Genomic DNA, 25,270 nt, shown 5'->3' with positions numbered 1-25,270 from the left:
GGTTGTTTCCTCACTTTCTTGATGGTGTCTTTGAAGCATAAAAGTTTTTAATTTTGATGATGCTCAGTTTATCTTTTTTGTTCTTGCGATTGGTTATGCTTTTGGTGTCATATCTAAGAAACCATTGCTTAAAACGAGGTCACAAAGATTTATACCTGTGCTTCCTTCTAAAAGTTTTATGGGATTAGCTCTTATGTTTAGGTCTTCGATCTATTTTGAATTAATTTTTGTGTAGTGTGTGAAGTAGGGTCCAACTTCATTCTTTGCCATGTGAATATCCAGTTGTCCCACACTGTCTTGATTAGTGGAGCTTCGTAGTAAGGTTTGAAATTGGGAAGTGTAAGTCCTCCAACTTTTCAACATCGTTTTGATTATTCTGAGTCCTTTGCATTTTCTACAGAGTTTGGGATCCGCTTGCAATTTCTGCAGATACGTTAGCTGGGATTTTGATATGGCTTGTGTTGAATCTGTAGATCAATTTGGGGAATATTGCCATCTTAACAATATTGAGTCTTTGGATCCAGGAATATGGGATGTCTCTCCATTTATTTAGGTCTTCTTTATTTCAGTACTGTTTTGTAGTTTTCAGAGTATAAGGTTTGCACTTCTTTTGTTAACTTTGTTCCTAAGTATTTTATTCTTATTGATGCTATTGCAAATGGAATTTTTTTTTAATTTCATTTTTGATTTGTTCATTGCTGCCGTAGTGTTTCTTCTTTTGTTATTTTCTAAACATTTATGGGACCTTTAGTGAGGTCCACTCTTTTATTTCTGATATTAATTGTTTGTTCTTCTCTCTCTCTCTTTTTTACACCTTTTCCAGCCTTGACAGTGGTTTATCAATTTTCTTAGTGTTTTCAAAGAACAATCTGTTGGCTTAGTTGATTCTTTTTACTTTGTTTTCTATTTTATTACTTTCTTTTTTCACTTTTCTTTGGTTTATTTGCTCTTCCTTTTTTTATGACTTCTTGGGATGGGTACTTAAATCATTGAGGTTTTAGCCTTCTTTTATAATTTCTGCATTAAAGTTATAATTTACTCTGGGTGTTCGGCTTTCATTAAAGCCCCTCACCAATTTTGATGTGTCATGGTTTCCTGATCATTCAGTGTAAAATGTTTTAAAATGTTTATTGTGATGTTTTCTTTGAAACATTGGTTATTTGGTAGGGTATTTATTAATTTCGTATCGTATAGGGATTTCGCAATAATTTATTTGTTATTAACTTTTAGCTTAATTCTACTTAATTATGAAAATATACTCTGTATGAGTTCAGTCCTTTGTTGTTTTTAGAGACTTAATTTATAGCTTGGCATAAGATCGATTTTGGTAAATGTTTTATATACCATATAGATACATACATATCATTATCCTTGTGACAATACCACACTATTTTATCTACTATAGTTTATTGATATGTAAACATAAAAACTAAGTCACTTGTTAATTTTTTATTCATGTCATTTGTTGGTTATTGAGAGAAATATGTTAAAATTTCCCATTATGATTATGGATTTGTTTTTCTCTTTTTTAGTTTTGTCAGTTTTATGTACATTGAGGCTATGGTTAGGTGGATACAGATATTGAATTATTTTATCTTCCTAGTTAGATTGACCCTTTTGCCATTATGAAATGCCCCTATTTATCTCTAGTAATTCTTGACTTTCTTCGATATTAGTGTAGCTATCCCAGCCTTCATTTGGTAAGTATTCACATGGTAGTTCTCTATTATTTTACTTTCAACCTTTTTATATACTTACAGAACAGGTGTTCTTTTTTCTCTTCTCTTTTGTTTTCTTTTGGATTGAAATAGTTTTTTATTAATTCAATATTTTCTGTATCAATAGGTTTGTTGTTTATGGATTATTTTACATTCTTTTAATGGTTACCTGAGAGATTGCAACATGTATCCTTAATTTATTAAAGTCTAATATAAATTAGTGCTGTTACTCCTTACTGGACAATGCAAGGACCTTAGCATGCTTTAATTCCATTTGCTTCCTTTATCCAAGAGCTGTTGTACTATATTTTGATTTTATATTTATCTAAACTTCCAAATCGTTTTGTTGTTATTTGAAATAGTTGACGTTCATTTGGATTTATCCACACAGTTATTCTTTCTATTGCTCTTCATTCTTTCCTTCATTTCCAGCTTCCATTTGGGAAGATTTTCCTTCCTCCTAAAGAATACCCTGGTTTTTCCTTTTGTGGAGTATACTGTTGATAAATTCTCTCAGTTTTTGTTTGATAATGTCTTTATTTCTTCATTTTGTATAATGCTGTTTATAGAATTCTAAGTTGGCAATTATTTTCTTTAAGTGCTTTGAACATTTCATCCTACTGCTTTGTTTTCCTGCCATTTTTTGTTGGTCAAAGTCAGCTATAAGTTTTATTGAATTTTGATGGTATTATGTCTTTTTCTGTATCTTTTTTTCACTTTCAGTTTTTTAAATTGAGGTATAATTTTCATATAGTAAAATAGACATTCTTAAATATGCAGTGCAATGAATTTTGACAAGTATATTCACCCATGTATCTACCACCCCCGTCAAGATATAGAACATTTCTGTCACCCTTAAATTTCCCTCGTGCTCATTTCAGTCAGTCCTCTACCCCTGCCAGCAACCACTGTTTTTATTTCTATGACCGTGAATTAGTTTTGTCGTTAGAGAGTTTGTATAGATGAAATCATACTCTTTTGTCTCTGACTTTTATCAGTTAGTGTTATATTTTTCAGATTCACTATGTTGTTGCATATATTAGTAATTTTTTTTTTTTTTACTTCTAAGTAAATTTGTGTTGTATCAATATACCACAATTTGTTTATCCATTTCCCTTTTAGTATGGTTCTTTCCAGCTTTTGGCTATTATGACTAAAGTTGGTATGATCATTCTACCAGTTTTTTTGGTGGGTGTGTGGTTTCATTTCTCTTTAGTAAATACCTAGTATTGGAACTGGTGGGTCATAGGGCAGGTATGGTTTAACTTTATAAGAAACTATCTGGCTACTTTTATGATTTTCTCTTTGTCTTTGATTTTCAGCAGTGTTATTAGTTGCCTACATGTGGTTTCTTCTGTTTATCATTCCTGGCGTTCATGATGCTTCTGGAATCTGTGTTATAATGTCTTTCCTTAGTTTTGGAACACTCTCGATTGTTATCTTTTCAAATATTGTTTTTGCCTTTTTTTTCCTTCTCTCTTCCTGGGACTCGAAATACTTATATTTCAGTTTTTACTATATTCCATATATCTCTTATATTCTTTTCTGGATTTTCCATCTTTTTGCTCACACTTTAGTCTGGATATTTTCTTCTGATCTAGCTTCCATTTTACTAGTTGTCTTCATCTACGTCTAATCAACTTTTAAACCATCTTTTTACATCTTAATTTCTTTATTGCCTTTTTCAGTTCTACAGTTTCAATGTGGCTCTTTTTGTAGTTCTTTTCCTCTGGTTCACTATTGTCTTTTAGTTCATTTTACATATTAAGCTTACTTATTTTAATGTCTGGCTGAGAACTCCATTATCTGCATCCTCCAAGAGTCTGTTTATCTTGCTCATTTTTTTTCTTGATTCTCAGTCAGATCTTGTCTTCTTGAATGCCACGTTATTTTATGTTGAGTGTCGGTGATAGCATAACAAAAATTGTAGAGATAATTTTGAAGCTGTGGGTGGTATTAACTTTTTCCAGTGAGCATTTGCTATTACTTATCATAGGCAGCTAGGCTAGGGACATCAGAAATCTTAGATTACTTTAATGATAGACTGAGATATTTGGAAACTTGGCCTCAGTTCAAAGGATTAGTCTGTTTCTGGTTTAGACTTTCTTAGAAGGTAGCCAGTGTGGGTTGGTATTAGTTTCCTGTTGCTGCTATAACAAATTACCACAAACTTAGTTGCATAAAGCAACACAAATTTATTCTATAAGGTTCTGGAGGTCAGAAGTCTAAAACCAGTCTTATAGGGCTAAAATTAAGGTATTAGCAGGTCTGTTTCCTTATGGGGCTCCAGGAGAGAATCCATTCCTTGCTTCTTCCACCTTCTAGAGGCTCCCCACATTCCTTGGCTCATAGCTGCGTCACTCCAGTCTCTGCTTCTGTCTTCACGTTGTCTTCTCTCCTGACTTTGATCCTCCTGCCTCCATCTTATAAGGACCCTTGGGATTATATTGGGCCTACCAGGATAATCTTGTATATTCTCCCCATCTCAAGTTCCTTAACTTAATCACATCTGGAAATTCCGGGGATTAGAATGGAATTTGGGGAGGTCATTATTCAGCCTGCCACAAGGTCCCATCCTAAAACCTAAGCATTATGGGTCATCCTACTTAGCAGGTCCTGAACTCCTAGTTTTGTCTTCTCAGCTGCCAATTCTACTAATATCTCTGCTCAGTTTCTCAGCCTATCATCTTCTACTTTGGGGGCGGGGTGTGTGTGGAAGGAAATGTCAAATATTGGACTGGTCTTTTTGAGGATTCTCTCTTCTGTCACAAATTCTCACTATTTTGATAACTCTCTGAGGCCTTTGACATATCCTGTTTTTTGATATTTTTGTCCGGCTCTTCTTGTTTTTAGTGAGCAGGTTGACCCCAAACAACCTAGTCTTCCGTTTAATCTCTTTTTTTGAAGCATTGAAACAAGTGCATTTTGATAAATCTTAGAGCATTGTATGTTTCAGTGCCTTTATTTTACATTGTTCTTGGTTCTCTTTATCTTTTAAACATTTTCTATTCCCTACTTGCTTTGTTTGTTGTATGATTTGAATTAGAAGTGAAAATTTCTGATGGCCACTTAGTATAAATTTCTCTTTAATGACTAGGCAGACTTTGGACAGCTCTCTTAGTCTTAAGTGTGCAGTTCTGCCGTTTGTTGCCCAAACTGGTGGGTTGTGGTGTGTTAGCTGCCCTGGCTTTGTTTGTTACAGTGGTCAGAGTTGAAGAACTTAAAGCTAAGTAAATCCAAGTAAATTTAACATACATGTGGAAGTGGATTCTGTCTGCTGTTTAGACACCTATCCAGATAAAATTTGAGATAAAATTTGTGGAGTTTTTACTTACAGGGTTGCTTTCTTTCAGTATGAAGGCATAGAGTCATCATTACAGGATGCCAGCTTTGAGAAGGAGTCAACAGAAGCACAAAGTTTGGAGGTAAAAACAAATAGTATAATTATAATTATAATTATAAAGCTGGAGGAAAGATTCTTACTAAATAACGTAAACTGTAAAAATAATCTTCTCAAAACTATTTAAAAGGAAATATGAAAGAGCATCTCTGGTTGTTAAAATGTAAAGAAAAGGTAAATATAGGAAATAGAACATTATTAGGTAGCATAAAGTATTTTAAAAATTTGAGCTCTTGTCGCTCACTTGTTTTGAGTGAAGCATATTTACTTCACTGGAATCTAGGGCTATATAAGAAGCTCTTTATTCTTCATTCCTGGGAGGTGTATTAAAGTGGCCATTCCTTTTTTGACTCAGTTTGCTCCAGAAAGGAAAAATAGGATTCATTTTCATAAATTTAGGAATAGTTGGCAACAGTAAATTATGTAAATTGTGGCAGTACTTGCCTTTCCTTCATCCCAGTTTATTAGGAACTGACTAGAATTAGACTGAAGATGTATAAGCAGTGGTGTCCTGGTAAATGGTAGGCAACTGGCTCTCTGAAAAGCAGGAGCCCTTATTTGTAGCATTTGCTGAGTTCTGTTGTGTAAATACTCCCACCGTGATGATGTCACTGAACGTGGAGTTTGGAAGAGAGAGGCATAGTTGGCTTTCCTGATCTGGGTGTAATTTGGCTAATAGTAAGAAAGGAAATTTGTGATAATTTGTCATTTAGGTAAGCTACGACAGATTAGAGTAAGTAATAGGAGTGCCTTAGTACTGTTGGGAGATGGAAGTGTTGTAGAAAGCACACTATTATTAAAGCAGAAAACAATGAGCTTTGTACCGTTGGTCCATGTGTTCAGTTAGTCCAGCTTGGCAGTTATCAGTGCTGAGGTCTCTAATCATCAGAAACTATGTATCATGATTCAGAATTTTCTAGTAGAGTCCAAAGGAAGTTATAAATTGAATTCCAAATGAAATACATTTCTTAATCTTTTCTTTCTTCATTTGTTACCTATTAATATCCTTAGGAACTTGTTAAAATTATTATATTTTATTTGTTGACACTCAGTTTTAACTACTACTATTCCTGTGGTAATTTATTAGATTGATTAAAAAAGAAGGAATTTTAGAAGGCATTTAGCATGTGAACAAAAGGGCGAAAACGGGAGAGCAAAGATGTTTACTCAAGCTTGGTGGTATTGTGGATAAAATAAAACACACCAGTTTATTCTCCAGGCATTGAATTTACATAATCTAGCAGTAAAATTAGCTGAATTTTTACTTTAAAATGAACATTTTGGAAGTCTTCTCTAATTTTAGTAATTTTTTAAAACATGTTTTATTTTCAAGATTGGTAAACATAATTGAATATAAACTATAATGTGATATAATTTAAGAAAATTTGATTATTGAATCTGTAGCTAAAATCAAAACAGTACTTTTGATTCAAGTCAGAGAATTCGTATAACCAGATAGTCGAATTTGGGGAGATATATATATATATATATATATATATATATATATAAGTAAGTTTTTTAACCACTATGAACCAGTGTGTACTTGTTCTGCTTTTGTTTTGGCCTGCATTAAATTCTTTGAATCTTTTGGTTTATTTTTTTTTTTAACAAGTTTGTTGAAGGATCACAAATATCAGAGGTATGTTTATTATAGTGTTTAAAATCCAGAATAATCCAATAACTAATCATTTTAAAAAGTCACAGAAAATATGTCTTAATTCAATGTAGATTATTATTATGAATCAATCTTAGTTTTTTGAGTTTATTTTTTATTTTAATATGTCTTTAATTATATTAAATTAGATTTATTTTTCACTTTTCTCTTTATAATGCTTTAGAGCTGACATTGGGCGTACCAGATTCTTGGCTCTCCACCTGTTGTTGTAAATAAAATTTCACTGGAGCACAGCCATACTCATTAATTTACGTATTGTCTTTGCTTTCTCACTACATGGGCATTCTTGAGTACTTGGCACAGAGACTGCATGGCCTGCAAGCCTAGAAAAAGTTTACTGATGCCTGCTAGAATTGCTGTTATTTCAATGTTGAAAAAATGAACAAATATATAAAGTAAACTTAATTTAACTTACAGTATATGTATTTGATTATACTCATCTGATTACCCTGACCAAAAGTTCCCATGTCTGTCTTATAAAGTTGGCTTCCTCTTTTAGGCAGTCTGTGAAAAGCTGAGCAGATCCAAATCTGAACTTGAGGATGAAATACGCTTTCTAGAAAAAGAGTTAAAAGAAGAGAAATCTAAACATTCTGAACAAGACGAATTGGTAAGGCTTTTGTGTTTGATGAGACTATAGGAAAAAGAAAGTTATTATTGAGTTTTACACGCACTGTAAATAATCCAAAGAATACAGCAGGCTGTGAAGTGAAGAGTAATATTTTCCAGATCCTCTAGCTTTTGTCATTTGCTAGGGATCACCATTGCCATGGTAACTTTCTTGCATATTCTTATAGAAATTTTCTGTATGCACTGTGGAAGTAGCTCACATAAATAATTTAAACTGAATAATCACATACGTAGCGGATTTTTTCTAACTCAAAAGTTGTGCTAAGAACATTTTAGGGCCTGCCCCATGGTTTAGTGGTTAAGTGCGCGTGCTCCGCTGCTGGCGGCCCGAGTTCAGATCCCGGGCGCGCACTGACGCACCGCTTCTCCGGCCATGCTGAGGCCGAGTCCCACATACAGCAACTGGAAGGATGTGCAACTATGACATACAACTATCTACTGGGGCTTTGGGGGAAAAAAATAAATAAATTATAAAAAAAAAAAAAAAAAAGAACATTTTAATTTTCCTTTATTTGTCATTCTATTTTAAAATCTGTCTGAAGGAAGCTCCTGATGTGTGTGAGATTGTTTAGTTAGATGTGATATTAGTGGACTTAGCTTGAGCCTGTATGACGTAAATGTTATAAAATTTTAAAGATGAGATGAAATACTATTGTTATTTAACTTTCATATAAAATCCCTTTAAGCATATGGCTGAGAAGTTTTCTTAATTTGAGTTCTCACTTTTTGAGCAAAAGTGATAGGTTAATAATATATCTAATATATATGGCATCTTGGAAACTGGAGGAGTTTAGTAAATACTTGTTTATTGATTGATAATGTCTTTCCAGATAGTGGATATTTCAAAAAGGATACAGTCTCTAGAAGAGGAATCAAAATCCCTCAAATCACAAGTAGCTGAAGTAAGTTGAATTGGTCTAATAGGTCTGTTGCTTTTGAAAATCATTTTAATTTTACTATTACTTTTATAATTAAAGAATAAGATATAATATTAGAATTTGAGATATAGGAGTTCTTAGATATATTTTTTTAATGCAAGTTACCTCAGGAAAGTTCATTTTTTCATTGGACAGGTATTTATTGAGCTGTTACCAAGTACTGGTCACTGTTGAAGGTGCTTGGCACTTAACATTCGTAGACAAAATAGACAGAAAAGCTCTCATGGAATTCAAATTCTGATAAGAGAGACAGATAATAAAAAGTTAACAAAATTTGCTACATAGTACATAGAAGGTTATCAGAGGTTAAATCATTTGTCCAAGTCACATGGCAAGTTAGTGGCAGAGCCATGACCAGACCTTGATTCTAGGACAGCCTTTTTTCTGCTTCACCATGCTGCTTCTCCTATTAATATTGGCATGTTTTTGACTTTAATTCCATGTTTTAGGGATTATATGTAAAGAAAGAGCTATTGTATTAAATCAGTTCTTATAAACTCGATATGTATTTTACTTAGGCCAAAACAACCTTCAAAATATTTCAGATGAATGAAGAACGACTTAAGATAGCTACAAAAGATGCTTTGAGTGAAAATTCCCAACTTCAGGAAAGCCAGAAACAGGTTTGTATTGCATAGGGCCTCTTCAACCTGTGAATATGTAATTATAAATGCTCTGGGCATACTCGTGACTGACCCATACTAGGGGCAAGAGTGGGCTTTTCTTGGAGAGCAGGACAGTCTCCTGTGTATCCTTTGGTGTCTCTCTCGTATAGGAGACAAAAGTGTATACTCCCGGCATCCCCTTCCCCCAGGAGTGAAAGTAGGCCAGGGCATTCAGCATTTGATAATCACAGCAAATAACATTTAGCTCCAGCTCCTCAAAGCCAGACTGAAGGAGGGCGGAGAATGAATACCCATGTGGGTTACTGAAGCTGTGGCTCTGGGGCCTATGGATAGAAGCAGTTCTGGTGGCAGATCAAATGAGGACTGAGCTTTTACCCTCTTCCTCCTCCACACACCGAGATATATTTCCTCTTCCACTGTTCTCCCAATATAGTTATAATTTTTCAGTAGGAAAATTTTTCAGTGATTACATTATTTGTGATTTTCTAAGTGTTACAGCTGAGCCACGTGATGTGCTCTGATTACATATTCTGTTTTACTCAACATTTTATTTGCCCTTGAGTTAATAATTGTCTTGTTTCTAGGGGCCGGCCTGGTGGAGTAGCGGTTAAGTGCATGCGCTCTGCTGCGGCAGCCCAGGGTTCGCGGGTTCAGATCCTGGGCGCACACCGACGCACCACTTGTCAGGCCATGCTGTGGCGGCGTGGCATATAAAGTGGAGGAAGATGGGGACGGATGTTAGCCCAGGGCCAATCTTCCTCAGCAAAGAGAGGAGGATTGGCACTGGATGTTAGCTCAGGGCTGATCTTCCTCACACGCACACAAAAATAATTGTCTTGTTTCCTGTATGCCTATCTGTAATTCATCTGTATGCTCTCTTCTAGAGATGTAAATATCTTATTTATGCATTCAAATGCTTTGGTTAATCTACTAACTTGATTTTTTTCTTGAAGCAATCCTTCCTGGATGCTTCCATCTCCTGGTCCAATAGGAGCTTGTTCTCTAGGTCTATTATGCTTCTGTTGTCCTGAGGTTTTACCTCACCCCCTTCCTTCCCCTGGTCTTTCTCCTGTGTTAGATCTTTTACTTTCTGTATCCAAGACTTGCTGTTTTGTGGTTAATTCTCTTGATTAGCTTCCTGAGAAAAAGATGTAGGAGGTAACTTTTAAAAAACTTGCATCCCTGAGAATGTCTTCTTCTCTCATACTTACTGACATTTTGGTTGGATATCTTCTGGGTTGAAAGTTTTTTTTCTTGAAATTTTGACATTATTGCTTCGTTGTCTTCACTTTCCAGCTGCTTTTGAGAAGGCGGATGCTATTTGGATTACTGAACCTTTTTTGTAATAGCAAAAAAGGAAGCTTTGACTCTCTGGAAGCTTTTAATATCTTTCATTGTTTCCAGTTCTCCAAAATTTCATGAGGACATGCCTTAGTGTGGGTCTTTTTTCATACATTTGTTGAACACACTCAGTCTGGAAACTCTTGCTCTTGATTCAGTTCTGGGAAATGTACTTGAGTTCTTTCATACGTTTTTGGGTATATTTTGTATGAGGTATGATAATTATTTGAAAATGTCTTCTTTGGTTTTCTTTGTCTCTGTGGAACTTTTGTTCACTTACTATCTGATATTTTTTTGCTTGTAAGAGTTCTTTCTTGTTTTGCTTATGCCTTTTTCTTGTTTCATGGATGCAGTGTCTTATCTTGCTGAGGATATTATACTTTTTTTTCTCTTTTGAAGTGTTTTTCAGTTCCCCGAGTTGCCTTGTTTCTTTGAGTTCTTTCATTTTCTGTTTTATCTAAGAGTTTCTTTTTTCAGATATTTGATGATTCATGGCTGTCTGCTTATTTAATAGTGAAGCTCTCTAAATCTAATTGGAAGCTCTGTGTGCATTACTGGTAGACTCTTCTCTAGGGTAAGCTGGCTAGGGTGTTTCATTGGATGATCCCCAATTGTTGGTGTCTGAAGACCATTTTCCACAGGGATGACTCCTCTACAGTTCCCATTTGAGAGGTTAAATGGAACAACAGTGAGGTGAGCAGCTCAGTGAGGTCAGGGGTGCTGGTATCTCACTATTCAGTAAGTCACCTTTCACATTTTCGCTGTTACTCACACCTTCACCTGGACCAGCTGTCCCAGAGTTTCAGGTTCCACCTCTCTAGAGACTAACCCTCTAGGCTTTTGCCAGATGTGTGTGTATGTGTAAATATGTGTGTGCGTGCATGCATGTGTGCATGCGTGTGAGAGAGTGGGGGTTACGGTGGAGGGAGGGGTGATAGAGAATAACGATGTGTGTATGTGTTTGTGCAGGGAGAACATGGGGGACTTTAGCTGCTTCTTATACAGACTTTTGGGCAGTCCTCCTCTACTCAGTCCCTCTTACACCCCAGTGCTTATGCCTCCAAATCGTGAGCCTTTCTGGGTTGTATCAAGTCAACCTGTTTTTGGACTTTCCCATCTTTTGCATTAGATTTCAGTTCTGTTTGGTCTGCTAAGTCTTTTACCATGCTTCCATCTCTTTCCACTTTCCACTTCTAGAATTATCTTTTTTGTCATTGCCTGTTGTCTTTTTTTCTTGTGAGTTTATGCTTTTTTTTCTTTTTCTGCTGAAGAAATTAGCCCTGAGCTAATATCCGTGCCCATCTTCCTCTACTTTGTATGTGGGAAGCTGCCACAGCATGGCCTGATAAGCAGTGCATAGGTCCGTGCCTAGGATCCGAACCTGTGAACCCTGGGCCGCTGAAGCGGAGCACGCAAATTTTACTGCTGTGCCGCCAGGCCGGCCCCAATGCTTTTTTTTCTTAATCTCTCTAGTGTCATCTTAGTAGAGTTCAGGAGAAAGTAGTGATAAACCCTGTGTTAAATTTGCTGTTATAATCAGAAGTGGCCTTTTCTACCTTGAGAAAAAATTTCACCTACATTGTCTTACTCTTTATAGCTGCTTTTATTTAGCTCATTTTTAATCACCAAAGTTCTTAAAATAAAGTGTTCTGTATTCACTGATTCCGTGTTCTAATACACTCTTTCCTTAACCTTCTGAGGACTCATGCTGTGTGTGCAATCTCTTCACTAACTCACTGGAGACCACCTAATCACCAAACCCAAGTTTTTTCCTTTAATCCTCATTTGTTTTTATCAGTCAGTCATCTTATTCTCTTATACGTGCATAGACCACCTAATCACCAAATCCGAGTTTTTTTCTTTAATCCTTATTTGTTTTTATCAGTCAGTGTCATTTTATTCTCTTTTCTTGTGCTAGGGAATATGCTAATGAAGCCTTAGTTTTGCAGAGAAACCCAGTAATTGCTGTTGGATACAATAGAGTTTTAAAGACTTTAAATAAATTTGGACTTTTCTTTTATATATATAGATATATATATCTATATGGGCCATTTCTTTTGTGAGTTACTTGCTCATTCTTTTTTTTTTTTGGTCCTGTTTTTCTTATTGACTTTTAAGAGCTCTTTGCATATTGAGCTTATTAACCCTTTGCTACATATATTATAAGAATTCCTTTCTAGTTACTTGTTTGTTTTTAAATTTTGTATTATTTTTTGATTTGTGAAGCTTTTATGCATTATGTAGTCAAGTCTACCTTTTATAATGATCTTTACCTTTTATGTCATGTTCAGAAAGTTATTCCTCTCCTGCAAAAGTATATACAGTAAAAGATTGTTTATGCAAAATTCAGTCTGTTACAGATTAATGGTATTTCTAAAGGTTAGTAATCTTAACTACAAAACAGCACATGATTAAAAAAAATAGATTTTAATACAGGTAAGGTATGGCATGTTATATGGGATATCAGGAATGGTAAGAAATGATCAAATCTAACAGATAGGTATGTCTCAGAAAACGTTTTATTTGATATAACTTTATTATGTAAATCAGTTGAAGAATTGTGTCTGTTATTTTACATTACCCCCTTTTTGAAAGTTCTTTGAAAACAGGAGCCCACCCTTTCTTCCCTCTCTTCTCCCCTCATCCCATCCCTCCCTTCCTCCCTCCCTTCTCCACAATACATCGTGTTGTATGATATCTGTTAATGATACATGTAAATATATAATTAAGCACATCTATACATAAGTATGATAAGGCAATATGAGTTGCTTTTCTTTTTCTGTGGGATTTGACTTTTAGCTTTTACGAGAAGCTGAGGAATGGAAAGAACAAGTGAGTGAACTTAATGAACAGAAAACAACGTTTGAAGACTCCAAAGTGTATGTGGAACAAGTTCTGTGTGATAAAGAAAATCAGATCAAGGTAAATGGCCCTGCTGGTTTTAGTGACTGCGTCAGCTAGAATTTTATACTAATTCTGAAATTTGAAATTTTGGGGTTTTGACAGCTTTTATATTGATAATTTATTTGCCCAAATTTGAGGATGTGTACTTTGTGGCATACATTCCAATTTGTACCAGTACTGTCAGCCTTGCTGCCAAATGCTCCTTGAGTGCTTGTAGATTTGTAGTATACATATCAACATTCTGTGTCTCCTTTTTTCCTCTCCTCTGTATTTTAGCCGAGGCATTTAATGAAGAAAGAAAAATAATAATGGATTTTACCTTTTGTATTTAGATTGTCATCTGTTTTTGTTAATAATAAGAGATTGGAAAAAGTTTTAGAAATTGGACAGAGGAAGTTATATGTATTTGGTGAATATCTTTAATACCTAGATTAGCTGGTGTGTGTACTTGTACAGAGATGAATACTTTTTAAAAATAGATCTAATTGAAACCTGACTCTAATAAGAATAGAATAATTGCTCATGCTGTTACGACTTGTTGACTTTTTCCTGCTCCCTGTCTCCCTCTCCTACCCCTTTTTCCTGTCTACTTTTTAAAATCTTATACTTTCAAGATACTCAGGTGTGAGTATCAAGTAATAAGATGTAAAACTAACATTCTGTAATCTACACAGACATAAAACTAACATTCTGTAATCTACACAGAGAGGTGGACATTGTCATCTTGAAAGCTATACATTTATGCTATTTATGTTGCTGCTAAGAATGCTTTCAAGATTTCATCTTTAGGAGTTGTATTCATAATTTGGCATATTGTTTTTTTTTCCCCCCTAAACTTACTTTACTAAAGGACTTGGGATTCTTCCTAAACAGAACAAGAATGACTTGCTGATCTCAAGCTCTACTCAGAGCTGTAGGCCGTGTTATCTGTGCCTGGAACTCTCCAGAGGGAGGAGATCGAAGGGTGGAAATTGTAGAGCAGAATGGGTTTTTAGGTGGGTCCTTCCACAGAAATACATGGCACAGTCGCTTTATTTATTTGTAGTGCTAGAAAATCTTCTTGTAGTCAAGAAAATTCAAAAAGTACTGTTGGACAACTCATAATCTTCCAGTTCAGATTCTCTTGTATAATTTCTTTTTCTTTATGTCGATTGAACTTTTAAGCTAGTTGTTGACTTGAATAAATCAGATCTGTGATCATTTTATATATCGCATATCTCACTTGCGGATTTGACTTCACACAAAATTTACTCTCGCGTTAATGGCCACTCTTATTTGTGACATGTGAGAAATGTCATATAAGAAAATGTTTTGCTACTTTATAGTCGTGATATATTTAGCAAAAATGGGTCATTATCAAGTATTGTATTTGATTTAGGAATAACTGGTTTTGGTTTTTAACTTCCAGAGTTTAATAGTCAATAAATGTTACAGGTTTTCAGAATGTTTACATATCTTAGTACCAGGTGGAGAATAAGAGCCCGTGTACTGTTATCTGTGTGGATTGATCTTTAAACTACTACTGTATGTTCAGAAGTTGTCAAGCCTTTAGCATAAGGCATCACCCTCTCTTTTCTTTTCCCCTTTGCGAAATGTCAAGTCTCTGACTGAACGCTTGCTCAAGATGAAAGACTGGGCTGCTGTGCTTGGAGAAGACATAACGGATGATGATAACTTGCAATTGGAAATGAGTGATTCAGAGAATGGTTTGTACTTAGCTGTTAAGTCCTGACTCATCCTCTTTTGCTAAAAATGATAACTGGCTCTTGTATTGCCTTTTAGTTCCCACGTGCGCTATGTTCTTTACGCACTTGTGCTTTGGCACAACTTGTCTGCCTGTCTCTAATGCTCTGTCCCTCTCTCACTGTCCCTATAGTTAAGCTTCAGCTGCAATACCACCTTTTCAGTAAATCTTTCTCCAACTCCTCAGACAGACTTACAGCTCTTTCTTCTCTGTTCTTTTTATAGATTGTACATATCTTCGTTATAGCAATTTTCACTTTGCATCATAATCATTTCCATGCCTGTTTTTTCCTGTACTGTAACCTAATCAAATGGGTGGGTGAGTAGTTTGAAAAATGAGTGTGATATAAATGAATACCGTAGATTACTTTTTTTTGTCGTTTCAGTTAGATAGTTCAGATGGTCATAGTACTTCAATATTGTCCATCCCAAACTGTTGTTGCCATTGCTGGTTGCAGTCTGGAAACTCAGGCAAAAGTTAGGTTTGCTATAGCTACTCACTGTATTCTCAAACCAATTCCTTTGACGGAATTTTTATTTTGACATAATTATAGACTCACTGGAAGTTGCAAAAAGAGTACAGAGAGATCTTATGTATCTTTCATCTAGTTCTCCCCAGTGGTAGTTCTGACTTTTGTGTCCTTTCTCTTTTCTCTCCCTCCACCTCCTGCATAACTAACAAATTTGTTAAGGAGGAGAAGGTATGATTTTTAAAAATTTTCTTTGATAATAGCATTAATGTGTTAGAAGAAAATTACATTCTCAAAGTAAATACATACAGTTCTCTTTGTACTTTTTCACTTCTGCTTTATCTTGTAAGAAGTAATTGTTTTTCTAATAAGAAAACTCATGCTTGTTTACTGTTATTTTAATTTGGAGTATAATTCTACATATTTTGTATGCTGAAGGATTCCAAGAATAGTTGAGACTGTGGACTATATTTTGGTGAATACCACATCCTTGTTATAACTCGGTTCTTGGAGGTAGTAGTGAAAAACCTTGTTAAGTGGTATAATCCTCAGTGCTTTCACTGTTTAGCTTCCTGGGAGCAGGTCTGCCTTATGTCAAAGCAAGAAGAGGGATTATAAGACTCTAGTTGAATGAACTAATAAAATCATTTGGATGTCTGTTGTGGCATTGCACTATTTTCTCAATTTTTTTTTATGTTTTTGTTTTTTACTATAGATAATCAACCAAAAGGAGCTTTGAAGAAACTTATTCATGCTGCTAAGGTTTGCATTACTACATAAATATAAAGAATTTAGAGAAAGAAATAGAACATTCCCTAAACCCATATGACCTTGTAACAGTTTTTTTAAAAGTCCATTTTATAGTTACACATAAGTTTAGATCAGAATTTTTGGAAGTGATCAGAATTTTCTCCATCCATTGCTTTTTTCTTTTTTATAATAACTTTAGAAACTCATATTGTTAATTTTTAGAATTTATCATTATAAAAATTTTCGAGATGTATACTCATTTTGTTGGGTAAATGTTAAAAATATTTATTATATTTTCTCTCCTATTTTCCTCTGAGCATTCTTCTTCCTCTGGTCTCAGTGTTTTCCCACCTCCTGCATAATTGCCCCATATCCTATCTTGGGAAGTAAATACTAGATTCATTTCATTCTGGTTTATCCTTTCTCTTTTCCAACCTAGTAGTGGTATCATGATCTTTACTGATCTGTTTGAAGTCTTGCTAATGTAGTTTGAAGATTGCTTTAATCAAAACTTAACGGTTTGAAAGTAAATAAAGTGAGAATAGCCACAGTTTAAGCATCAGCCACTGATCTTCTGTATCTCTGTTCTGAAATTTACAACTATTGACGACTTGGCTCACTTTCCAAGGTGGAAGCCTCATTGTTGATTTGTGCATTTTAGGCAATAATTTCATCAAAGTGATAAAAGAGCTTCAAAAGGTTGGGATGGTATATTGAGATTTTGGGGAGGTTTTTTTTGTATAACCGATTAATGTTGCTTTTTTCTTTCTCCCGTTCTTTGAAGTTAAGTGCGTCTTTAAAAACCTTAGAAGGAGAAAGAAACCAAATTTACACTCAATTATCTGAAGTAGATAAAACAAAAGAAGAGCTTACGGGTAGGTAATCTACATACTTTTCAAGTTTTTCTAAGTAAATACATCTCCTTATAGAGAATGGTGCCATTAATTGAATCAATTATGGGAAGATCCATAATTGATTGTATTTTTTACTTTTACTTTTGTTGGTTATTTGTGAAAAATTAGTCCTGAGTTTTTTGTTGTTGTTGGTAAAGCCATATCAGTTTCCTTCATATTGATATGAAATTAAAATAATGGAATTGTTTTAAAAAACATGTAAAACCATACTTCCTTTGGATTTCAGTGTTATATGTGTAGTATGGTTTAGATTTTAAAAAGTAGCAACTTAAAACTTAATTTTAGAAAATCTTTGTTTATTGCAAAATTGATCTTCGGTAGTGATACTACTGTGTTTTACAGGTCTTGTTACAGTATAATTTTCTCCTTTAATGTACGTGCATAGTATATTAGCATCTGTAGAAAGAGGGATATTAGACCTGCAGAGCTGAAGTTTTTCTTTTCATTGAAAACATTTTTAATTTGTTGAAAGTGTTTTTTTTTTTAAAAGTAAACAAATTCTATCAGCTGCATTTGAAATTTTTTTAGGTTGATATAAGTAACGTCCATTTTGTTAAAAAAAATTTTAGCATAACAATTTGCGTAAAAACAGAATGGAAGGACATACTCATATGTCAACAATGATTATCTTTGAAGATGGCATTATGGACAGATTCCTGTTTTCTTTTTACTTATCTGTATTTTCAAAAATTTCTGCAATAAGTAAACTGTGTTTATAATAAAACAGTTTTGGAAAAGGTTGAAGCACCAAAGATACAGATTATTAAAAAAATTATCAGGGCTGGGCCTGTGGCGCAAGCAGTTAAGTGTGTGCGCTCAGCTGCAACAGCCCGGGGTTCGCGGGTTTGGATCCCCGGCGCGCACCAATGCACTGCTTGTAGCACCATGCTGTGGCGGCGTCCCATATAAAGTAGAGGAATATGGGCATGGATGTTAGCCCAGGGCCAATCTTCCTCAGAAAAAAAAAAAAGAGGGGGATTGGTATCAGATGTTAGCTCAGGGTTGATCTTCCTCACAAAAAAAAAAAATATCATAGCCCTATTCACATGATGTTGGTAGTTGGATTATTTTTGGATTTGAAGAACATTAATATTAATTTAAAAATGAAGTTTTACTATATGTAAAGCATACTACTAAAAGCCATGGGAGAGTCACTGAAGGAAAAGATATGGAGCCTACTTTTTAGTATATTCACAGACTCTAGTGAGAACTGTGTGTAGTAAGTACCAGAATAGCAAGGAATTTGCTCGCAGTTACCCCGTCCCTTAATATAATTTCTTGGTAAATCTTTATTGTTTTCTAAAACTAGTATTTGGAGACCCTGTATGTGCCTGTACCCTTCTTCCAAATCTTTCTTCTTCTTCTTCTTCTTTTTTTTTTTTTTTTGCTGAGCAAGATTGGCCCTGAGCTAACATCTGTTGCCAGTCTTCCTCTTTTTGCTGAGGAGGGTTCGCCCTGAGCTAACATCTGTGCCAGTCTTCCTCTGTTTTGTAGGTAGGTCGCCACCACATCATGGCTGCCAATGACTGGTGTAGGTCCGCACTGGGAACCGAACCTGGGCTGCTGAAGCGAAGTGTGCTGAACATAATCACTAGGCCGTGGGGCTGGCTCCCTAACTTTCTTTTTTTAATGGGCCATGAAAGATAAACTTTTATGATTGATCTTCTATTCATAACAGAAAGGTTTTCTTCAAAACTGTTTCCCCTCTACTTCTGCCTTTTTCTGGTAATCATTTACAGTGCTCTTCTGAGATACAGAGAATTTCTGAGTTACAGTAGAAGTAAAAAATATAGTGAAGACTTAAGTAGTGGTTTATAGTTTTTTCTTCAATAGGGGTGATCCATTTTAATAGAATATCTAACAGTAATGTCTGTTAAGTGACTCTTCTTGGCAATGGCTTAAAGCCTAGATAACAGATTTTTTTCTGATATAGATTTAAAAATTTCTGTGGAAAGACAGATGTGCACAATTTCCTGCACATTTAATCATTTGATGTTAACATATTAAAGTATCCTTTTGGTGTGTACATTTAATTAATAGATGTTGTAGAATAATTATATACTATTATGTACAATTACTAGAATTTTGATGCTTGTTAGTATGATTTTGAAACTGCCCTCTTTAGGCAGAGTGAGTTTTGTCTTGCATTAAGATTTGTGGTGGTGATTCATATACCTGTTTTGGGAGATGGTACCTTAATCTTAGAGGAGTTCAGAGTTGAGGATATGTTGGAAGAGAAATGAGGTTTTAAAAACAATCAATGCACTGATTATAAAGCCTTCATAATTATTTTAGAATTATTAATTTTTGTTTTTATCGATGATTATTTTAGGTGGTTTAGCAGTTGAGACAAAGCTAAAGTTGGTATTTTTCCCTCCAGTCTTGATTTGGTTTAAGCTAGCAGGAGCATTTGTTAACAGAAGATCCAGGTTTCTGGCTTGACTTATAACATATATCAAAATTTTAGCATAAAAGGAGGGCTGGGTAGAAGTTTAAGTATTGACAGGTAAACTTTTTACTAGATAAAAACTGTCATTGTTCATCTTGTGGAAGCAGTTTCACAAGGAATGTTGAACTAAAAATACTTGCCTTCAAAACTCTCATCTCCAAAACTTTCATGAGAATTTTAGTGGCTTTTGGCTCTCAGACAGAAAATTAGATGCTAGAATTAGAATATTGAAGGTTTTGGGAAATCTTTAAATGATAAAAAAAATTTATAACAATTTATATAACTCTTTAAAGTATTAAAAAACATTTAGGTGAACAAAATACCTTATAGATTTTCTGTTGGAAAGAATTTAGTTTATTAATAATTTATTTTTAGCAATTTTTATCTTTATGAAATGTTAATGTGCAACTTAAAATATTTACTCTTTTAATTGTGACTTGTAAAATTTTTCTATAGAGTGCATTAAGAATCTCCAGACTGAACAAGCATCTTTACAGTCAGAAAATACAGAGTTTGAAAATGAGAGTCAAAAACTTCAGCAGAAACTTAAAGTAATGACTGAACTGTATCAAGAAAATGAAATGGCACTGCACAGGTAATAAAAATTATGTTGATGACTCCACTGAATGGCAAGTAAAATAGCTTAAAAATGTTGCATATTCAACTTATATTATTATTCAGAGTTCTTAATTTATGATTGGATTATCGTTTATCAGTTCATTTTTAAGAAAATTATTTGATCTTGAAACACTTCTTCAAGGAAGAAAATGTTGTGAATGATGTTGGAATTTCCAAGCTAGTTCATAAAATCCTTTTAACTTCTAATAAATTGTCAGCAAATTATTGCCTGAAACTTCCTAATACTGCAAGGTAGGTCAGGGAATCTGGGTGGACGTCCAAGTAATTGAACTACCCATTAATTCTGTCTTTGGTGTATGTAAAACTGATTCCTGCCGCCTGTGTAAATTGCTCCTGCCCAAGAGTTCCTTGTCTCAGTAAATGGCAGTGTCATTTGCTGAGTTGAGTTGCTCAGGGCAGCTGCTCAAGCCATCCTTGACTTCTCTCTTTCTTTTATATCCCACACTCATTCTATTGTCAAATTCTTTTGGCTTTCCTATATCCTGAATCTGACCACTTTTCACCACCTCCCACACTACTACCCCGATCCAAGCCATCATCAGTTAGTACTGCTTTATTGTACTGTATAGTACAATAGAGTATAGTAAAGTACTGCTTTATTGCAGTACCCTCATGAGTAGTCTCTCTCTTTTCTCTCTTAACTTCCAGCACTGTGTTTTCAGCAGCATGATCTTTCTAAAACATGAATTATGGGTATTGTCACTATCTTGCTTGAAACTTCCAGGTGCCTTCATATCACACTTAGAATTTAATCCAAAGCTTTTATCCTGGCGTGGCCTATAAGACCCTGCGAGATCTGGCCCCTGGCTACCTCTTTAATTTTAGTGTATTCATTTTCTTTTTCCCTCTCTGCCCTCCAGCCACACTGGCCTTCTTGATGATCTTTAGCATGCCAAGCACATCTGCACCCCAGGGCCTTTTGTACTTGCTGCTTCTGCCTGAAACGGCGTTCCCCTGTATAACGTTCAGTTCTTCATTTCATTTGGGTATAGGTTCAAAAGTTGCCTCAAAGAATCCTTATCTGGCTGCACTAACTAGAGTAATACCTACTACTCCCTATCCCTTTATCTGACTGTTTTTCTTTGTAGCCTGTGTTATCCTCTGAGGATTCATTGATTGTCTTTACTTTTTAAATTTTCCCCACATTAAATGTAAACTCCATAAGAGAATTACTTTGTTTTCTTCTCTTCTGTATTCCCAGTGCCTAAAATTATGCTTGGCACCTGGTAGCTATTCAGTAAATATTTGTTGAATATATGAATAAATCTGTTTAGTGCCTATATATATTGGCATGGAAGAGTGTGTGCATGTGTGTGCTGATGCCCAAATGCATAGAGATACCTATCTGGAGACCTTTGAGATACCTATCTGGAGACTCCAGATTTTCAAATACCACTATAGCACATATTTTTCATCATAAAAGAAAACGTAACAGACTTTCAAGCCCTTTTGAGTACTTCATAAAAGTTAGTTGCTCCTTATTATTTGTAGATTCTATATTTGTGAATTCACCTACTTGAGAAAATTTATTTGTAACCCAGAATCGATACTCATGGAGTTTTAGTGGTCATTTGCAGACATGCACGGAATGGTGAAAAATTTGAATTGCCCAGTAGTTGAGGTCAAACAAGGCAAACCTCACTTTCTTGTTTTAGCTCCTTTCTGTAAAGTAGTGTCCTTTTAACAGTATATTTATTACCACATTTTTTATGCTTTCTGTTGGTGATTTAGCTGTTTAAAATGGCCCCTAAGTGTAGTGCTGAGGTGCTGTGTAGTGTTCCTAAGTGCAGAAAGGCTGTGGTGTGCCTTATAGAGAAATACACATGTCAGATAAGCTTTTCTCAGGCATGGGTTATAATGCTGTTGGCTGTGAGTTCATTGTTAATGAATCGACAAAATATATTAAATAAGGTGTCTTTAAACAGAAACACATAAAACAGGGTTGTGTATTGATTGATTGATGAAAATGTGACCAGAGCTCACAGGAACCTAACCCTGTATCTCCCTTAGGAGCAGTGGTTCAGTATTTGCTAACTTAGGATTTGTGGTGACTTTATAGAACTCAACTAGCAGGAATAATGAGATTCTGCTGTGTATATTTGGAAACTGGTAGAGAATATTAACACTCCATTGACATCAGGTTGCTGGGTGATTGGCTAGGCTCATTCACTGCCAAGCTGTGTACTTCACTCATGCTTGGGATTCAATTCAGAATTTAAAAACTTGCTGTTCATGGAATTCTGGGCCACTTGGGACTGCTCAGGGTATGAAGGAGAAATAAACTTAACTAAATGGAAGAGCTGCAGAATAACCTTATGGTTTCCATCAATGAATCTAGGAATGGACCCTTCTTTTTAGGCTAGGACAAAAGATACTGTGAGTAAATTTTGGATATAAAAGGGATTATTTGAGATGAAAGAAATGCTTTTTTTTTTTCCTGAGGAAGATTTGCCCTGAGCTAACACCTGTGCCAATCTTCCTCTATTTTTTTTGTATGTGGGACACCGCCACAGCATAGCTGGTGACTGGAGTAGGTCCGCGCCCGGGATCCGAACCCGCGAACCTGGGCTGCTGAAATGGAGTGCGTGGAACTTGAATCACTTGGCCATGGGGCTGGGCCCGAAAGAAATACTTTTAAGTGTATCTTTTGAAGAAAACAATAAAAATATATGGTTGATTATAGAATTTTAATGAGTCATGTTAAAAATTTCAAAGAGGAAAGATGTTTTCTATAGATGTTCATAGCAAGGATGGGACACTGAGTAGAGTCCTAGCTGTGTTTGTGTTCTTCACATTGTGATTTCATTCATTAGTTTGAAATGTTTTGAATTCCCAGAATATTGTACATTCCATTCTCATATTTAAATTAAAATATTCACTACTCAAATTCAATGAACTGAATGTTCTTCAGAGTAGACTGTAGAGATAGTCCTAGGAAGATGTTAAATTAAAACTCTTGCCTGCATACGGTCTGATTCAGATTCAGTCATCTTCTTAGATGCTACATTGATGTCTTTCATGACTGATATATTACGTTACTAGCACTTTTCCAAATTTCATATTGGAGAGAAGTGAAATAGTAGGACATAGAAACTTGATAGGTTGCTTTAAATATGTGAAGACAGATGTGATGGTTTTTTAGGCATATCACTGGGTTTTCTTTCACAGCATAATTTCCATCATTAATGAGCCCACCCAAATTCAGGGGGAAGGTTCATAGACTTTACCTCCCAGTTGGAGGGGTGTCAAAGAATTTCTGGCCATTTTCAATCGACATAGTCTGTAAAAACACACCTCACTTCCATCTCCAACACTTCCGTGCTCTTCCTAAGGAGATAACTTTTATTTTATTATGACACCTATGAAACAATTGACCTGGGGTGTGCTTTCTAAGCAATAGGTAATATAGTGTGTAGAAAATAAAACATTTACTGCTGCCCTGTAGAATTTCTTCAGTGGTTTGTTGTGTTCCTCCCCAGAATTCATGAAGAAAGGGAGACATCCATAGTTAGGACTCCAAATGTGTTTTCCTGTGGTGTTCAAGAAATATTTCTTGAGGGACCGGGGTTCTTCATGACACCATGTGAAACAACATGAGTCATATGGTACAATGGAGTCACTGCTGGCTAGGTCTTTGCCTTGGTCCAGTTACTCAGTTTCTCTGTGCTTCATTTTCCTTTTTGTAAAATAGTACCCTTCTTGGAGAGCTGTTGTAATAATTAAATAAGATAATACATGTAAAAGTCTGAGAACGGTTTCTGATGTATACTAATGGCTCAGTAAGTTAGCTGTTATTATTAAAAGAACTAGAACTAGTAAGTAGGACTACTACTTCTACTAACTTTGTTTACTTTGGGTTCATTATAAGTTTTTTTTTGTGAACTGGCCTGTAAGCCTAATCACTGCTTTAACAACTTAACAACCAATATAAAAATTATTGAAACACAGTCCATTAGTTGGTGACTTGTTGTCTAATAAATGTAGTGCTTCGTTATACAAGAAGGCATGATGAGTAATATATAGTCATAATAGTTTTTTATTAATATTTACCCTTGATAATCTTATTTCTATGACAAATTCTTATAGAAAACTCTTGAAACTTCCATATTAGTAGTACTGTATTGGACAAGATTCTTTACAATTTGAGTTTATAATATTAAATTCCACATCAGGAACATTTACACAGGTACTTTTTTTCTTGCATGTGATGTTTTTAGTGATATTATGCAGATTGCTTTGGAAAATACCAGTTGTGATATAATTGAAAAGATATAATTGATTATTTTATGACATGCAGTAAAAGAAATAAAATGCTTTTTTTCTTAAGGAAATTAACAGTAGAGGAAAATTATCGGCTAGAGAAAGAGGAGAAACTTTCCAAAGCAGATGAAAAGATCAGCCATGCAGCCGAAGAGCTGGAGACCTACAGGTATTAAACATATTTTACCCTTTTCTTTTTGAGGATGGGAGGGTATCCAAAAACCCAATACCAGAAAAAATAATAAAGCAACCAAAAAAAAAAATAAAACAACATATTTTTGTTTTATTTAGATGTCTTGCTATTATGCAATTATACAGAAAATATAAAAAGGAAGAGATGTTTTTCTTTCAGTATGTGTGATTTTTAATCTTTTGCATTAGTTGTATTTGAATGTGGGCAATCTATTTTATGTTCCTGTGGGCAATCTAATTTATGAATAGCTATTAATTTCAAGGTCTCTACTCTGGTTCAAATGGAGAAGAGTGTATACAGTATTAATGAATTCAAGAAGTATGCCACAAAAAGAAGAGTGAGCCACAATTAAAGTTCTGAAGAAATGTTTATAAGACTATAAGTGTAGTTTTTACCTTGGTTCACTCCTCATTAATTCCATGGAAATAATAGAAAACCTAAAGAAAAGATGGGGCAAGGTTCAGCTTGTATCCCAAATAGTTGTGATACTTCATTTTATGTTAGGAAGAGTAAGCTTGAGTTTTATCCAAAGAAAGAATTATCTTGTTAGTCTTATAAAGGTAATAAGTAACATTTTACTTTGCACAGATTGTTAATTTCCTAGAATTCTGTTAAGATTA

General features: G+C 34.8%; 1 protein-coding gene across 4 annotated transcripts in view; it reads left to right on the top strand.

Annotated features, from left to right (window-relative positions):
• Nucleotides 1-25,270, top strand: part of MIA2 (MIA SH3 domain ER export factor 2) — a 99,967-nt gene that overhangs the window by 41,245 nt on the left and 33,452 nt on the right. For 3 of the 4 annotated variants that reach the window (XM_058540680.1, XM_058540679.1, XM_058540676.1), the window contains 11 exons: nucleotides 5,072-5,143; nucleotides 6,731-6,757; nucleotides 7,293-7,403; nucleotides 8,254-8,325; nucleotides 8,880-8,984; nucleotides 13,128-13,250; nucleotides 14,833-14,938; nucleotides 16,161-16,207; nucleotides 16,980-17,070; nucleotides 20,015-20,153; nucleotides 24,525-24,626. In XM_058540680.1, the coding sequence (XP_058396663.1) occupies nucleotides 5,072-5,143; nucleotides 6,731-6,757; nucleotides 7,293-7,403; nucleotides 8,254-8,325; nucleotides 8,880-8,984; nucleotides 13,128-13,250; nucleotides 14,833-14,938; nucleotides 16,161-16,207; nucleotides 16,980-17,070; nucleotides 20,015-20,153; nucleotides 24,525-24,626 (995 nt within the window). The remainder of the gene's footprint in view (nucleotides 1-5,071; nucleotides 5,144-6,730; nucleotides 6,758-7,292; nucleotides 7,404-8,253; nucleotides 8,326-8,879; nucleotides 8,985-13,127; nucleotides 13,251-14,832; nucleotides 14,939-16,160; nucleotides 16,208-16,979; nucleotides 17,071-20,014; nucleotides 20,154-24,524; nucleotides 24,627-25,270) is intronic. The other variant, XM_058540678.1, reaches the window with a different exon arrangement.

This window comes from Diceros bicornis, chromosome 5, assembly GCF_020826845.1.
Source record: "Diceros bicornis minor isolate mBicDic1 chromosome 5, mDicBic1.mat.cur, whole genome shotgun sequence".
Classification (NCBI taxonomy): Eukaryota; Metazoa; Chordata; class Mammalia; order Perissodactyla; family Rhinocerotidae; genus Diceros; species Diceros bicornis.
This window is presented reverse-complemented; position numbering and strand designations above follow the sequence as displayed.